Genomic DNA, 18417 nt, shown 5'->3' with positions numbered 1-18417 from the left:
CCGCCACCATCAAGGAACTCTCAAGGCAATCCCAACACAGCTTACATTGGCACTCTCCATACAAGCTCCTCATTTTCCCTGATCACAGAAGGGCAGGGCAGTCCCCACAGGTCTCACTGCATGAGAAGCAGCAGCCACAGCTGCCAGGCTCTCCACATATTACGTACTGAGTAGGGAAGGGTAAGAAAGGCTTCTTCCTATGTAAGTCAACTCTTTTAAAAATAATATTACATAAGAAAGTCAATGTAATAATTTTTTCCTCAGATCACAGAACAATGCTCCTGTGTCACACAGATCTGGTTAGTAAACGTCACACACGTGCTATAAGGATTGAAAAGGCAGTTTTGAGAACCACATCAGAAAGTCAACAAGCCCTTTGATCTCTCTGCAGAAGTGCAGGGCCTTTACGCTGTAGCATAAGAAACACTTCCAGTAACAGAGCTGTGTTGATATGTTGCCTGGAAACTTTCTGACAGGCGAGCCATGTAACTTCTGACACCAGGTGACTTGGTTATTAAAAGTCTGTTTACTCTGACATCTCACTGGGACAAACTTATGGCGCTATCAACTACATAAATTCCACTTTCAGGGAGACAGAAAGCTAACGGCAAACACAGCCTGGAGGTGAGGCAAACCAAAGGTGATTATGTCAGGTGGTTTTCTCCTCTTTGGAGTACAACATACAGTTAGCAACTCAGTAGAACTACACAGTATGTACACTCAACTCAACTGAGAGAAGCCTTCCACCAGTGAGAACTCAAGAGCAGAGAGGGCCAGAGTCTGAGTACAGCAGGGAAGCTCTCCCACCCCCATTAACCATGCAAGAGACGCACAAACTCAACACCTACCCCTGGATACACTGCTGCTTGGGGTGGGACAGGGTTGAAGGATGGACAGGGCATACAGAGCTCTATGCTAGAGCCTGTTCCTGTCTTAGAGCTGAACAAGCAGAGCTGGCTCAGGTCATCTTAATTATCGTGGGGAATTCAAAATCCACAGCGGCCTAACGTGGCTCAGACTTAGAGCAGCCTCCTCTACACTCTCCGCATAGGAGTCCAGCCAAGAGTCAGGAAGAGCACTCCGAGCCCAAGTGATGCTCCCCTAACTTCCAAGAACACATTACATAACTCCAAAGACTCTTGTTCCTAGGTCTCACCAAACTCAAAGGTAGCCTTTAAATTACAGCAAACTTTGAAATAAAGAACAAGCTAATATAGGAGGATCAGAAGCCCTTCTGATCATCCAGGCAAGTCCTTCTTTGTCTTCTCATCTCTCACCTCCTTAGGAGTGGCAGCCATAGAGAAACATCCTAACACATAGGATCACCATACCTTTAGATTTAAAATTGTTATTGGACCTCAAGCTTCAATAACAGACCTTCAATACCACTGATGGCCTCATCAAAAGCAACCAGGCCCTGGGAGCTCAACTTCCTGTGTATACAGGAAAACACAGTGACAGGAGCCATCAGTGAGCGGGGCAGAGGGACTTACTTCATCAGACCCCAGGTCTGCAGGGAACACATGCTTGGATTTTTTGACATTGAGTCTGATGGGAATGAAATTCTGCCATTAAAAGCTGCCCAGTCTGCAGCACTTGGTGGTAGCAGCCAGAATTGACTAGCTTCCTTCCTTTCCACAGGACACAACTGTGCACTCTCTGTTTCTTTCCGTGTTCTGATTGACACTTGGTTCAGAAAAGGACCAACAAAAACACACTCTTGAAACATTTTTTTACAGAAAACATGAACTAAATTTTGAGGAGAATATAAATTTCTCTTTGCTATAAATAATGACCTATACTTTCTACACTGTATTTTCAGATTTCTGTATTTGATTCTTTCCAGGAAATTCTGTCTGTGATTGCATATTAATACTTAACTTTTCTAATACTCATATGGGCAAAGGATAATGACACAGAGCCCCTTTTACAGTGTTTCTGAGAAAATACCAAAGGACATTTATAGTATTCTTTGACATCATAGAACTGTCCGTTTCCTCAGCAAACTAAGCAGCAATCTAAGAGACAAGTTTGGTACTGAGCAATAGTCAGGAATCAGCTTCTGAGTATCTGCTTAGGGACTACAGCAACACCGAGATGACTCTTCTACAGTCGTGGCTGATCTAACGATGACCTGCGGTGATCACCGGCAGATCTCTGCTGTCTTGGGGCAGTCAGAGCACAAACTTCTGAAACCCTCCCTTAAGCAGCTTTACAGGATTTTGGACAACCATCAACTTTCTCCTTTCACCGTTTGGCAGCATCCTCTGTTTCCTAATATAAACCAAACTCAGAAAGGAAAGAGACACCGGGCCAGGTCTTCTACTCCTGACAAATACTCAGGGTCCCCTCCCTCTCCTCTCTCAACACCATTCCTGCCCTTTACTTCCTAATCACCATCTTGCTGTACACACCAGCCCTCCCGGGTGTCCCGCATGCTCAGCCTGGCTGGCATTTCAGTGTGATATTTACTCTAGCCCTAGGGGAGGGGTCTTCTTCTCTAGCAGCTGGCTTGGGCAGCAGGGGTCAGTTGGCTGTGCAGCGCCACAGTTATTCAGAATGCTACCAGTGAAATAAATACCTGCATGGCGCTGCATGCTTAAGAAACTATGACACCTACACAAGCCAGACCCTGGACAGCTAGGGGTGGTATGTGAACATATCACAATGGGCTTCAATTTACATACATCTTCAAAGCTTCTGACTAATAAGGCAACTTCTATGAAAGATATCTGTATCACCCAAGAGAGTAGTTTGCAGAACTGTTCCATACACTACTGGTGGGAGCACACACAACACAATGTACTGAAGTTTTTATTGTTTTGGCTTTTCATCTGTTGGACAAAATGCTCACTAACAAGTAGCTGGAGAGCTCCTGATCACCAGAAGGAGACAGGGAATGGCAGAATCACCCTGTTGTGGCTAATTGGCCATTAGAACCATGGTGACGCGGCTACATTATATGACTCTTGGTAGGTAATCACCTCCTTCCCTTCTCACAAGTTGGGTTCCCGGAAACCTCCCCTTTATCAGGAACCCCAAACATGCTGGGATATACCAACTGGGCATGTATGAAGTTCTAGGAAGCATTCAAGCATGGTGGCCTAGAGTTAATACACATACTGCATTGTAAACCATCATGTAAGTATCAGTGTAGCCACGAACTCAAGGAGAACTGCACAAAACATAAATGGAAGATCTTTTTAAAGACCATCCTCAGGCTGGAGAGATGGCTCAGTGGTCAAGAGCACTCAAAGTCTATTCTCAGCATCCACATGGTGCTTCACGCCATCTGCAGCTCCAGTGTTAGTGGATCCTCTTCTACCCACCAGGTGGCACCAAGCACACATGTGGTACAAAGACATATGAAGGCAAAACACTGGAAGCCTTCTCTGATGAGGTGAAGTGTTCCCAACACCTGAGACAACAGCCAGATTCCAAGTGATGACAGCTACTTCTGCTCCTGTGGTAGTGAAGCCACAAACCCAACAGTCCTGTAAGGAGTCAGCAAGCCTGTGCACTCTGCTTCACGCCCCAGGCTGCAGAACACTGGCAGATCTTTCCACAGGATCACTGGAGAAACATCCCTGGCTCACTGACCAGGAAGCTCTACTGCAGTGGTGAGTCATTTCTTGCCACTGGGCTGAGCGCTGTCCGTGGTGCTAAAGACACAGCCTTGCCCCTGACCAGACTCAGCACTTACAGGGAGCATGCTTAGGAAGATTGGGGACAAGAGCCCAGGACTATTTGCATCTTTTCACACGCTGGGCTGCAAGCCTTTCCTATTAGAAGAAAGACTCGGGGGCTGGTGAGATGGCTCAGAGGTTAAGAGTGCCGACTGCTCTTCCAAAGGTCCTGAGTTCAAATCCCAGCAACCACATGGTGGCTAACAACCATCCATAACAAAAATCTGATGTCCTCTTCTGGAGTGTCTGAAGACAGCTACAGTGTATTTACATATAACAAATAAATAAATATTAAAAAAAAAAAAAAAAAAAGAAAGACTCATCCCTCTCTGCATCCAACTCCTCTTTGCTAGAGACCCAAACAAAAGCAGGCGTGTGACTGCTCAAGGACAGGCTGTTCTGCTGACATGGCTTCAAGGAGCGAGGTCCCTGACTTGTTCCCTTAGTGAGAGGATCAGACACACTTCTGACCTGTAGGGCACGAGCAGCAGCAGAGACAATACTGGGGTACTGGGACCTGAGCTCCCACACATAAGCACAGGTTGTTTATGAAACTTCTGGTGATGGTGAAGTCACTGGTGTTCTGCCATCATGCAGTTTCCATAGGAACCCAGCTGAAGGGTGCACAGGGCTCCCAGGTCATTCCTACAACTGCTAGTGGGACTGTAATTACTTTCAAGTAAAACACTTAAAACATGCAAATGTGAGAAAAGTGTGCAAGGATGGCACTGGGAAACCAAAGAGAGGGTGAGCTACTTTGAACGATAATACCAAGGTCAAACTCAAGAGCACTCAGGAGAGCCAACAACCACACGCACTGGGTCAGCCGCTGTAGCATGTTCACAGGCAGAACATAACCAGGCAAGCACTTTCATACCCAGCTTCCTACAGTGCCCCTCGGAGTGGTGTATGACTAGAGTACTTGTATGCTGGAAGTCAAGGAAGCTGCCCCCAGGTGCCTCATCCCCGGTAAGCTGGGAACCTTCTGGATAGGACTGACCCTCTCTAAGTGACAGCTCACCTGCCCCAGCTCCCTAGTGCTGCTGTGCCTCTAGAGACACATATACCCATGACAACCATGGCCACATACCAAGGTCTGCTTAATCTGCTAACACAATCACTGTGTGACATGAGCTCTGCAAGAGAGCTCTGTAATGCGCAGACTCTGTACTCAGGCAGCAGAGTGACAGCACACAAATGTTCGCGCCTGCAGCTTAAGGACACACTGGCTTCCCTTGCCTGTGAGACTGGGTGGTGTCAGTACTTAGAGCGCCTCTGGACAAGCAAATGGCTGCTGACCAAGTAGAAACAGTAGCCACGCAAACAAATCCTCTAGGGCTAGCACTGAAGCCATGAGAGCCCCACACAGTTTGGCTGTGACAGAGTGACAGACTGGTCCCACGGTGCCCAATTCCAAGTACTATCTCCAGGTGAGTCCTCTAGCAAACATGACTCACCACTTCCTGTTGGGGCACAGTACACACTCATGACAGCCAGGGTATGTTACAGATTCATGGCAGGCTGCTGTGCTCAAGGTCTCCTCTAGGGGAGCATGACTCCTGAAGATCAGGTCCCCTGATGTTCAGCCATCATCCTTGAACCCTGGCAGAGTGTGTGCAACAGCTGTTTAATACAGTTTGCTGGGTTGGATTTATTTAATGGGGTGAGCTGACCGCTTGTTGTGGACCCATGTCTCCTCACAGAAATGTTCACATGGGTATGGGCAATCGCACTGAAGTGTATGGTACCAAGTAAAGAGACAGTCCCTGCTGAGAAAGACAGGCAGTGGTGTCTGAAGCCATGGCCACTGTGTGGAGGGCCTAGGTAGATAAAGCCAACTTCTAACCACAAATAGTAGTCACATTTCTTCATCTTCATCTCCACACATGCCACAGGATTGACAGGAAATAAAAGGACAGAGAGATGGAGGGAACTGAGGACACTGCCAGGTGTGTCCTACCTTCCTATGAAGTCCACAGGAAGAGAAAGTTGTGTCTTTGAAGCTGAGGCAGTAGATTATTATAATGCTATATGGGGCCAGGCTAGTCTATTATTCTGTCAGGTGACTCCAGGCAATGCGATTTAGAAGAGGGAAAGGGTGGGAAATGTGTTCTTCAACACACTTGGCGGGAGGTGTTCTGTAACTGTAAGTACCCTAAAAACACCTAGGGCTAAAAGTGACAAGCGAGTGTAAACACTATAAAGAAAGAGTAACAGAAGTGGAGAGCAAGGGGGAGAAGCTGGATGAAGTGAAGGAAGCTGTGCACACACAGACCTGAGCAGCCTTTAGGCTTCCTCCCCATGTATGAACTATGTAGCATCCTACCAGGCCACGTTGCCTTGGGCCGAGTTGTCAAGGTGACAGAGCAGCTCCAGGGTCTGAGCAGTGCTTGCAGGGTCGTCAGGGGACTCGTGGCTACCGGATTCTAATTCCTTGGGCATCCTCCACACAGCTGCACACGCCTGGACTCGACTGTCTGTAGCTAAACAAAAGAGAAATGTCAACAGAGCTCTGTCCACATACACTCAACACTTACATCAGCCTATAAGCTCCTGGAAATACTAACGTGCAGTCCGCCCAACCTGAGTAGCAGGGAACTCACCATCCCTGGCTGGTAAGCCATCACTCTCCTCAAACTCAGTTTCCTCCTGTTCTTTGACAGTGTTTTTTAAGAAAGGGAACGAGATAAAGGCACTGCCATAATTGCCAGGCCATGCTTGGGGTTTCTATTCATAGCCTCATGGGATCACAAACAAATGTCAAACACTGAGATGTTCTTCATTTGTCAACTGTTCGGCCATAGTTTGCCTGAAATGACCTATGTCTGGGCCAAGAGGGCAGGATTACTTAAAAGAGCTACAAGCTGAAATCCATGTCTGTTTCTCACGGCAAGCTAGTGTGTGGCAGGAGAGCAGCCAGGACCCAAGGACACCTGCACAGTGCCCTCTGTGAACATGACCTGTTCTCCCAGCTCCCATTGCAGGGGCTTCCTACCATTCTCAGATCCTGAACACCCAGTATTCTAAAGGTACTCCAGAGATCTGGGTATTGTGAGTAGCCTGAGAAGTCATGAATAGATAAAGAAAATAAACTCATCTTGAAAGAGTAGACTCACAGCTCTCCAGGCATGTGCCAGAACAGGCCTTGGGAACTCCAGAAAATATCTTAGAAGAGAGAGTTTTAAAACACGATTTTAATTAGATTTTGAGATATAATTTTAAAATTTGGTTTTATTTTGTTTGAGTTGGTTTCATTGTTTCTGTTTTCTGAGACAATCTCATATAGTCCAGGCAGGCTTTGAACTATCTATATAACCAAGGATGGTTTTGAACTCCTGATCACCCAGTTTCCACTTCCCAGGTACTGGGACTGCAGCACCACCACTCACTGGAACAGCATCCTTTGGCCTTAAAGATTACCTCAATGAACAGTCCCTGGTATGAAATCTGCTCTGTGGGGTCACCAGGACCCCAGTGGGAAATCAACTGCTCTGTGGAGTGACCGGGGTGGGGGTGGGGGGTGGCAGGGTCATGAGATGTCCAAGCAGTTGTTCTGTGGGATCCTCTAGGTCAGGTCCCTGGTGTGAAAGTAGATGCTCTGTGGAGCGATCATCTGTCTTACCTCAGCTGCTGACCAGAGTCCTTGCTCAAGTCAGTAAGCAATGAAACTGTGCTTGTGGCATAATAATTCCACTTTCTAATAAGCTCTCTCCCTTCAATGTCCATAGCCAGCAGGTCCACTCTGCTTACTGAGTGCCCTTCCTCTCTGTTTACCCTGTATTATTACCCTAGCTAACACCCACACCTGAGCCTACCTTGACATAACATAGAGCAACTGTGGACCAGCCAAGGTAATACTACTGTTGATAGACTATACACCTGCTTCATTTATCATACCATCCTGTATTACTCCTCACAAAACAAAAAGAATCTGTTTCTGTTTTCTTTCATTTTATTTATTCTTGCTTGTGTGTGTGTGTGTGTGTGTGTTTCTCCTATTTTGTTTTAAAGACATATACCCACTTGGATAGACATATAGAAGATAGAAAGCAGATGGCTCAGTGCCAAATGACCTTACATACAAGAAAACTGACTCCAGGCAGCAGTGGGGAAAGCTTAGAGCCAGCTTCTTGACATCATTCAGACTCGCACTGGCAGCATCTGGCTGCCTACAGAAGCGCGGTAAACAAAGGAACAAGCTAGGAAAAAAGGTCGGGCACAAGTGGCCCAGGTCTGCAATCCCTCCATCAGGGAGGCTGAGGCAGAAACACCATGTGCTATACAGAAGGTCCTGTTTCGGCACAGACAAGAATCTTGAGGGGAAAGGTGATGTCATAACAGACACAAACACTGTGAAGCATCACACAGAAATGTTAGGGTTCATAGTAAAGATGCTTAGAACTCAAATGAAATAGTAAACACATAGAAAGACCAACATTTAACAGAATTAACAAAACAAATAAACTTTCTGACTAGACAAGGATCTGTTTAAGGCCTGCAGAGATGGTCAGTTGGTGAAGGCACTGGGCCTCAAGCCTGGGACTGAATTCAACCCCTGGGACCCACATGGCAGAAAGAGATTCAACACCTACAAATTGTCTTCTACACACACACACACACACACACACACACACACACACACAAAGTAAATAAATGAATGAATGAAGAATTAATTCTTACACAGAAACCAGTAAGCTCAACTATTTACACCACAAATCTTTCCAAGCATTTAAACAAAGGGCGAGATACCAGGTACAATAGTTCCTACCTATAACCCCAGCACTTACAGAGGAGAAGGAAAAAGACCAAAAAATTCAAAATTTGCTGTGCTACATAGTGAGACCCTATCTTAAAATGGGAAGAAAGGAGAGGGCGAGGAAAGGAAGGAGGGAGAGAGAGGAGGAGGACAGAGGAGGGAGGAGGACAGAGGAGGGAGGAGGGAGGACGGAAAAGAGAGGGGATAGGGAGGAAGATTACCTGCTTAATAGCAAGAATCTAGAAGGAATTATAAGATATTCTATGGCCCCACCTCACTAATATAGATATAAAAATGATAATAAATAAGGCTCAATGCTGTATACAAATAGCATAACATGGGAATGAAGTTGGGCCAGAAGATGGCTTAATGGGTAAAGGCAGTTGCCTCCAAGCCTGGCAACCTGAGTTCAATTCTCAGAACCCACAGAACGGAAGATAAGAACTAGCTCCTGCAAGCTACCCTCTGACCTCCACATACACACTGTGGTCCAAGTGTAGCAACGCTCTTAGAAGACTAAAAATGGAAGAAATTTATTCACGGGGAAGGAAAAGACAAGGGGATCAAAACGTGGGGGAAGAGAGAGTTGGAAGCAAAAGGAAAGTCCTATAGAAATGTAAGCATGGTGGATAAAGTGTAAAACTGTGTGAGAATGGGAGGGGCAGCTTCACACTGCCAAGGCCACTTAACAAACTATAAAGGAGAGCTACCTCATCAGTGTGAAAACAGGAAAAGAAGAAATCACACTGCCATTGCTAGCCAGAAAATGCACATGACTCTGCTCGCACTGTCAGGAGCAGAGCATCTGAGCAGCAATATAAAACTCAGCTGTCTATCTACTGGTTATCACAACAAAGCCAAGGATTTAAATGATGCCAAAGAACAGCACATGAGCTACAGAGATGGCTCACAGGTAAAAGCAGCATGGCGCTCTTCCAAAGTGCTGAGTTCAGACCCTAACACCCAGGTCAAGCAGCTTACAACCAACTGTACCTCTGCCTCTACAGCCGCCTGCACGCATATGCTCATCCCCTCTCCCTCCCCAACTAAAAATAATAAAAATCTTTTATTTGGCACTAAAAAGTTTAGTGTCAAATAATATTTTAACTAAAAGTGTGTGTGTGTGGGGGGGGGGTTGCTTAAACAAATAACACTGACACGAAAAACCAAACAAATAAACAAATGGTGTAACAGGCCATGTTCATGGATGGAAGCTCACTCAGCACTGTGCAAAATTTATGGGGAGTAGAAATCAAGAACTTGCATGAGAGTTGGACGGTGGTGGCTCACACCTTTAATCCCAGCACTTGGGAGGCAGAGGCAGGCAGATCTCTGAGGTCCAGTCCAGCCTGGTCTACAGAGTGAGTTCTAGGACAGCCCGGGCTACACAGAGAAACCCTGTCTCAGCAAAGCAAAGCAAAGTACCTGCATGAGAATGTGCACACCCAGATACCCAACATTCTTGAGAAAGAAAAGCAAAATGGGGCGATTTACAAGCAAACGTCAGTTTTCTGTGGGTGCAGATGGACAAGTGGCCCAGAGGGGGACAAGACTGCAGAAAGGACTTCTGTCAAGACAGTCACTTGATGGTCAGCCAAAATCCCTCTGCATAAGAGTGCACAGAGAGGCCTTTCCACAAATGATATGACAGTTTTGTATCCCTATGAAGAAGGCACCCTTCTCCCTTCCGTAACAATCCCAAACACCAAGTGCAGAGGACAGCTGAAGGTGAAGGGATAAGAGGAACCAGGACAGCAGGGTGCGCCAGGCACGCATTTAATACCCTCACAACCTCAAGCCAGCAGAGTTCTTCACAGCTGCCCACGAGGGAAAAGATGGACAACAAGCAACACTCAAACTAAGAATATCCACTGGCCAGGCTTGGTGGCACACGCCTTTAGTCCCAGCACTCGGGAGGCAGAGGCAGGCAGATTTCTGAGCTCGAGGCCAGCCTGGTCTACAAAGTGAGTTCCAGGACAGCCAGGGCTACACAGAGAAAACCTGTCTCGAAAAACCAAAAAAAAAAAAAAAAAAAAAAAAAAAAGAATATCTACTCACCAAAACACATTATTATTTGAGCTTCATCAAAATAAAATACAACTCCATTAAAAATGAAGCAAAACAAAGGAGGAAAAGCAAAAAGGGGAGAAACATTGTACTACATAGAACTCACTAAGGACTGTATCCTATAATAAAACAGCCAGCACATTTTTTTTTAAATATTTATTTATTATATGTAAGTACACTGTAGCTGTTTTCAGACACACCAGAAGAGGGCATCAGATTTCGTTACGGATGGTTATGAGCCACCATGTGGTTGCTGGGATTTGAACTCAGGACCTTTGGAAGAGCAGTCGGCGCTCTTAACCGCTGAGCCACCTCACCAGCCCCAGCCAGCACATTTTTAAAAATGGGTGTGAGACTGAATGAGACACTTCAGCAATGAAGATGCATAGATGGCCAGCATGTTCCAGGAACGACGCTCCACACCTTCAGTAATTAGAGAACTGCAAAATAAGATTGAAGACACACCACGCCCAGCAGGACAGCAAATGCCTAACGCAAAAGAGACAACTTTGAGTTGAAGAACCAGATCTCTCATGGTTGAAGAGTGAGAAAACAGCACACACACTTCCAAAACACCAGATGACCCAACAATCGCCAGCTTGGAAAGCCTGCTTAAGCTTTAACTTCCAACCATCTGGTAGTTAAGCCTGGCCCTTCCTCTAGTGGCCATGTGTAGACTGCTGCAGCCAAACGTCAGGAAAGGCCTGAGCACGGTGATGGACCAGAGGAGAACTGAGAGGATGAAAATGAGGTGGCTCGCCCAGGGGTTCTCCAACAGCAGTGTTCCTGCCTAACGCACATGCACATGTGTGTACAGACAGATACATTGAAGTGGGTGAGAGAGAGTGAGTGAGAAGAAAGCGGAGAGAAGGCAGCCTTGACCTGGGCTCAGCTGAGCCAGTTTAAAGCGGGACCCCACTGACTAGAGAGACAGCAGCCCAGGGGTGAGGAGTCTTCAGCCCTAGAACAGTATACACCACCATAATCACTGCAGGCCACACCCAGAATCGCCTGCCGCCATTCACGTGAATGGCCAATCACTGGGCAAAAAGTAACAAGCACCTAGCTGATGTGGGGCCTGCCCAGAAAGATGTGTGCTCATATTACCACGTGAGAGCCAAGATGTCACCATGGAGATAGCTGGGGACCAGATGTCAAGTAAAGTCCTGGATTTTACTTACAGAAGACACTTTGGGAGTGGGCCACTCTGTGTTATCTCGACAGTCCATACATATAAAACGAGATCCACAAGAAAAGCAGTTTGAGGGATGTCCATGGCTGTGGCCTGAGCAGTCACGGAGCTTCTGAAACTGCTGGCTCCCCTCATACTGCCAGAGGGTAGTAGAGACTTCAGCCGACTCCCTCCCAGAAAAACAAAAAGGAAGGTACAGTCTTCCATAGAGCTGTGTCTGCTCCCCTACCGCCTCTGGAATATAGTCTGAGGCCTACGGACAACCTCACAAGACATCACACTGACCAGTGTTTGGTGGCATCATGTTGACCAGGCGGGAGGAGAAGGCAGAAGGCCTCAAGGGCAGGAGGTGCAGCCACCCAGGGACAGGGACCTGGCACTTCTGTCAAGGTTCAGAAGGCCAAAAGAAAAGCAGAGAAATTTCTCCATGGAAAAGGAGACACAGAGCTGGGCGGCCCTACTCTACAGCCAGCCCAGCATAGGCACAAGAGGCTGCCAGTTGAGGACCAGAAAAGCCTTGTAGAAAGGTCAGAGAGAGAGGAGATGACCCCATCATGTCCCATCTGGAGGCCCTGCAGTACGGAGCACGGCAGTGGAAGAAGCAAGCACAGGAACAGCCCAGCACTGCCTTCAGATCCTGAAGCAAAGCCTCTGTCTCCAGCAGAGGCTCACATCCTTTGGAGCACAGCTCTGACCATTCTGCTGGGCCAAAGGTGGTCTCCAGGACATGGGTCGACACGTGCCCCATGTCACTCATGAGACCAGCACCAGTTCCGAAGCAAGGCAGGCCAGGAATATACGCCCAGAGCCAGGCTGGACCAGAGAACATGCAAACGCATATAGCAGAGCCCAGCCTGACATGACCCACTGCCCCCATGCACACAGGGCTGGGGCCACCTGCGTACAGGGTCTTAGGAAGCGACACACTTAGTGGGGGAAGAGGAAAAGGCGGAGCTGGTGAATTGGTAGGGAGGGTTCAGCTTAGAGGTAAAACCTAAAACTTTACAACAGGTACTAGCATCCATTCTTAGGAACTGCTGACCAGACAGACAAGGAAGAAACTACTCAAGACAAGACATAAAACACTGCTCTGTCCTCAAGCCGTGCAAGCAGAAATGGCACACACTCAAGGTATGACTGACAGCCCGGCGGGATAGTCAGACTAGAAAGAAGGGATATACCAGAAACAAGGACTAGATATTCACCTGGTGGCAAGCGGATGTTCCAGGCCCCATCAACCATCAAAGAGCACTCTCAATTCTCACTGTAACCAACACCTACTCTAGGCTTGAGTGTGCCCCTGGGCTCTGAGCCAGTCAGTGAGCTTATGCCCCCAAGTATACTCACACGGAAGTATATTCAAACAGAATCTGAGCAGGGAAGCCACTGAAGTACTGAGTATGCAGACTGACCCAGGAGCCACTGCCCCCATCAGTGGTGGTAACCTTTTCAAAGATAGTCAGGCTCTGCAGAGGGGGACCCAGCATCGCTTTAGCTGTGAGCCGAACATCACTGTGCCCCAGCAAGTGGCAGGGACAGTGTAGCATCTTTACTTTCAGTTATTAGAAACCGCATGTATTTATGACAGATAATACATGTTCTGAATTGTGTAAGCCCTGAGATGAAAAAAAAAAAAAGGAACCAAATTAATATAAGCATTACTTTACAACCCTTAAAACCTACTCCTTTACTGACTTTCAAGTAAACAATAGATCACATATTGTTTGTGATCTATTGGTCACCATGAACCTTTCCCTCTCGTCTTAGTGAAATCTGAGTCTTTCGACCAACATTTCCTTTTGGGCCACCCCAGCCACTGCTTAACCACCATCCCCTTGGCTGTATGGCTGGATAAAACAGGATACTGCAGAACTGTTCTGTATTTGCCTTGTTACACCCAGCACAATGTTGACCACACTCACCAAGGTCTCATTAGTTTCTCAGGCTGAGTGGCATTTCACTGTGCACTACCACTGCATCCACTTTCCCCAGCCACACTCACAGCACAAGGCCTTCTGCCCGCCCTCCCCTCCCCTCCCCTCCCCTCCCCTCCCCTCCCCTCCCCTCCCCTCCCCTCCCCTCCCCTGAAGCCTCATTTTTCTATTTCTCATGAGCACTTCTCCAGTCTCCTGGCCTACCTACACACGCTCACAGAAATCAACAGGTGTGATCATTCACACATTTAATCCCAGCACAGAGGAGAGGGGGGAGAGGGGGGAGAGGGGAGGAGAGAGGAGGAGAGGGGAGGAGAGGGGAGGAGAGGGGAGAGGGGAGGAGAGGGGAGAGGGGAGGAGAGGGGAGAGGGGAGGAGAGGGGAGAGGGGAGGAGAGGGGAGGAGAGGGGAGGAGAGGGGAAGAGAGGGGAGGAGAGGGGAGGAGAGGGGAGGAGAGGGGAGGAGAGGGGAGAGGGGAGAGGGGAGAGGGGAGGAGAGGGGAGAGGGGAGGAGAGGTGAGAGGGGAGAGGGGAGGAGAGGGGAGAGGGGAGAGGGGAGGAGAGGGGAGGAGGGGAGGAGAGGGGAGGAGGAGAAGAGAGGGGAAGAGAGGGGAGAGGGGAGAGGGGAGAGGGGAGAGGGGAGAGGGGAGAGGGGAGAGGGGAGAGGGGAGAGGGGAGAGGGGAGAGAGAGGTCAAGGGATAGAGAGATGTCTCGGCCCCACAGTTCCAAGCTTGACACCAAAAACCCAAGGACAAAACAAACTCTGGAAAAAATTTCCTCTGACTTCCATAGGCATGCTGTAGTGCACCCACTCACACTCTCAGACACACAATAAATAAAACTTGATTTTTAAAAATGACAAACTAGGATATGCATGAGAGGTAGCACATAGTACCTCCTTCCTAAGCCCAGGTAGCCTCGCTTAATGTATTTTCCATTTCCATCCATTTTCCTCAAGTATTCATAGAAAAGCAAAGACTTTTAATGCTTTCCATCATCATCCCTCAGCATTTATCTTTCACTGCTTGACTCTGAAAACTGCTGCTTGAGTTGCTGATGGAGTCTCAACCAAAATCATTCAAAGTGAGGCTGGAGAGATAGCTCCGAAGATAAGAGCACTTGCTGTTCTTGCAGAGGACCCGAGTTTGGTTTAAGATCCACATCAGGCAGCTCACAACCACTCCAGCTCTAGGGGATCTGACACCCTTTCCTGGCCTTGAAAGATACACACATGGCATATATAGATATACACAGACACTGGACACACAGGCACACACACACATACACACACATAAATAATTTTTTTAAAGGAATTAAAAGTCACTCAGTGTACTTTGGCTGGGGACTAGGCTAGGGGTTACAACAATTTTAGAGAAAATCCTGAATGTGCTTCTGCTCTTCTATACTATGTTGTTTTTTCAAAGCTGCCTTCTTAGCATTGATCATGATGATCATGAAACCAAAATACTGATCAACTTTGAAAATTTCAAAGATGCTCCAATATCAAGTATTCACTCAATATTCAATTCTCTGTGTAAAATAAATAAATAAGTACACCCACTTCATATGTGGGGTTTTTTTCATCTTTTTTTTTGTTTGTTTTTGTTTTTTGTTTTGTTTTGTTTTGTTTTTCGAGACAGGGTTTCTCTGTGTAGCCCTGGCTGTCCTGGAACTCACTTTATAGACCAGGCTGGCCTCAAACTCAGAAATCCGCCTGCCTCTGCCTCCCAAGTGCTGGGATTAAAGGCATGCGCCACCATGACCAGCTGGTTTTTTTCATTTTTAATATATTAAATTGTACATACACCAAAGAATTGTTTTAAAAGCAATTTCTTTATGAATGTGAAACGCTTGATATGTGAAACTATTTCATATACCTAAGGTAGCATACATATTTCTTAGGCAAAAAGGGGGGCTAAAGTGGAAAGGTACAGCAACCTTTCCCCCAGATGGATGTGAACAGCGAGCCAGTTAGCAGAGACACAGCTGGAAGGTGAATTCCTAGGGCTAGAGGACAACACTGTGTCTGACCAGGTTCTTTGTGCAGTGGACACAGCAAACCTTATTAGACACTTTCCAAATGTTGCAATTCAGCATTTCTCACTCCCAACACCAAACTGCCAGCCCTGAAACAGTACACAGGAGCAACACCGTACAGACTGAGCAGGGAGTATTTAGTATGTATGAATATGCATGCAACAATAAGAATAAAAAAGGACATATCTGAAAGAGAGCAAGGAGGGGGTGTGCGGAATAACCACTGGAGGGAGGAAAGGGAAAGAAAGAAATGCTGTGATTATATTATAAACTCAAAATTAAAGGAGAAGTGTTGGGAAGCAATACGTTTCTCTAAAAATTAGTAAGAAAAAAGCAAAAATGACTGTCAAGTATATGTAAATTTATTTTGAAAAATTATAACTTCTGTTTCAAAGCTTATACTGAAATTTTAATGGGTTCAAGAATGTCCAAAATTACTCACAGAAAGATGTTAACACACAAACATACCAGGGAGACAAGAAAGCTGCAGGTGTCTCACTCCAGCAGCAGCTGCCCGCACCATGGCCCTGGAGATAAAACCACAGCTTAATGAGAACTGTGGTGCCAGTCCCAGGAACCAGTGGGCACGACAGGAAACTGCATCCTCAGAAGCAGGTGAAATTTAAGGTAAACAGAGCTAAGCAGGGAATACAGGAGGGATGCCACAGAGACACACAAATTGGTTCTGAAACTCTGAGGATTTCCATAGCTGCATGCATCTCAGCAGAGCAGTCAGTGCACATCCAGTGGATATCAAAGAAGCAGAGGTACTTTCAAGGAGGAAAGCCCACCTTCAGAAGCAATGGGCTCTAATAAGCAAGGAGGCATTGATTGGGCTTTTATCTCTGTTGTAACACATGCCTGAAATAAGGTCCTATGATGTAACCACCTGGGCAAGAGTAATACTACCATGTCTAGGAGCTTGCAGAGGGCATTAGGCACAGACGCTGTATAAAACAAAGCCTTGACATGGCACAAGAGATAAGGTCTGTGTGCAAACGAGACAGCATCCCAGGCACAGCCTCTGGACAGAAGCAGGCCACCACAAGGAAACAGGATCTGCATTAAAACCAAGCTAGGGCACTAGGCCTTGGCCCTATATAAAGCTAAGCTTGGGAGCCAGGCACAGCCTCTGTATTCAAGCATATCATAGCACTGGTGCACACAGCAACTCTGTCATGTTGATACAGAGCCAGAGAGCCACAGGATAGCTAAGCTAGAAAATTCAACTGTCACTCAATAACCTGACCTCTCTATTTTAGCAATGAGGAAACTGAGGCTAGATGCAGGTAACCGACTCTTCCAAGTTCACAAGGTTCGTTATATTCCCGGCATCAGGAATAAAATAGAGACTCTTGCCTCAGAAAAGTCCACTGCTTTAAAAGAGAAAATACTAAGTTATGTCTTTAAGACCAATTTGATGCTTCTATTTTTTATATGAAACACAAGAGCTAAAAGCACTTAATGAGATAAAAAGATAATCAGGGCAAAATGAATAGAAGAGGCATACTTGAGGCGCCAACTGTATCCATGGAGTGTGCTGCGTGCTGTAAGGGATTAGAGTCAAAAGGCTTAGAGGAATTCAAAGGAGATTAGAGCCTTTGTGGGCTGAATAGCAGCTGCAGCCAGCTTGCTAAAGGGCTAACAATGCCCTGGCTGGGGACGTGGTGTGATCCCCAGCTGGAGGAGGAGGAGGCTTCCACGGCTGCTGCATAATGAGCGGATTCAGAGTCTAAGGGCTATTTTTAGAGACTCCAGCCACCTCAGCATCTGCTGCAGACCAGGCAGGTGAGTGAGATGAAATCCGGTCGAGGCAATCACCTGACACAGGCACAGCTCTTGCTGTACATTGAGTGCCCTGGCACCTGAGATTAAAAATACATTCTCCAGTGGCCTCCACAGTGCTTCAGAGATGTGGTCACATGCAGAATGCACAATAAGTATGAGGGACGCACAGACTGACGCTAGAGAGGGGACAGGGCTGTAGGTATCCCGGCATGACACCAGGTCTGTCCCTCTCCAGGAAGACGTAACAGGGCACAGACATCTCTCAAGTTTCTGTGCAGGTGACAGGTGCACAAGTTCCTGCTCACAGTGCAAAGACTGGTTGGGAAGTGAGTGTGACAGAGAAAGGGTACTGTCAGCAGTTCTACCCAGCAGCTCTGCTGCACTCGAGCACCACACGATTCACTGCAGGTGCCAGCAGAGCACTGTCCTAAGTGGTCAGGGAACAGCCATGGCCTTTTGCTCCATTCTTCACCTGAGACAAGTCACATACCAAGCCCTCAGTCTTAGGAGGACCCCAGTTCTCTCAGAGAAAAGAAGTAGCTAGACCTGTAAGCAATGCCTCTAGGACCACGGACTCTGCCCATTCCTACAGACTTGAGCACAGAGTACACATAAGTCTGTGCTCAAGTGGGACTGCAGGGCTCTGTCTCAAATCCAGCTCACAGAGGCTTAGTCCAACCTGCACTTACTTCCCTGATTCCTGAGTGTGTATCAAAAAAGATGGCCCAGTCAACAGCAAGGCCAATCCTTTCTCCCTGGCAGCATCCCATCTTTGGTATGCAGGAGAGCCAGTCATCTGAAGGGGGACAGGAAAGTCCCAAGAAGTTTAGCTTAGAAAAATGCCAGTCAAAGGCACCAGACACTCCATCATGGGTGGCACAGAGCAAGGCCCCCATAACTCATGAGCTGGCTGCTGCCTTCTTTCCCAGCCCCAGGGCAGAATCTGTTGGCCTGAGCA

General features: G+C 47.1%; 1 protein-coding gene across 7 annotated transcripts in view; it reads right to left on the bottom strand.

Annotated features, from left to right (window-relative positions):
- Positions 1-18417, bottom strand: part of Eipr1 (EARP complex and GARP complex interacting protein 1) — a 115693-nt gene that overhangs the window by 32618 nt on the left and 64658 nt on the right. For all 7 annotated transcript variants that reach the window (XM_006515120.4, XM_006515121.4, NM_001379229.1 and 4 more), the window contains one exon: positions 6013-6169. In XM_006515120.4, the coding sequence (XP_006515183.1) occupies positions 6013-6169 (157 nt within the window). The remainder of the gene's footprint in view (positions 1-6012; positions 6170-18417) is intronic.

This window comes from Mus musculus, chromosome 12, assembly GCF_000001635.26.
Source record: "Mus musculus strain C57BL/6J chromosome 12, GRCm38.p6 C57BL/6J".
Taxonomy (NCBI): domain Eukaryota; kingdom Metazoa; phylum Chordata; class Mammalia; order Rodentia; family Muridae; genus Mus; species Mus musculus.
This window is presented reverse-complemented; position numbering and strand designations above follow the sequence as displayed.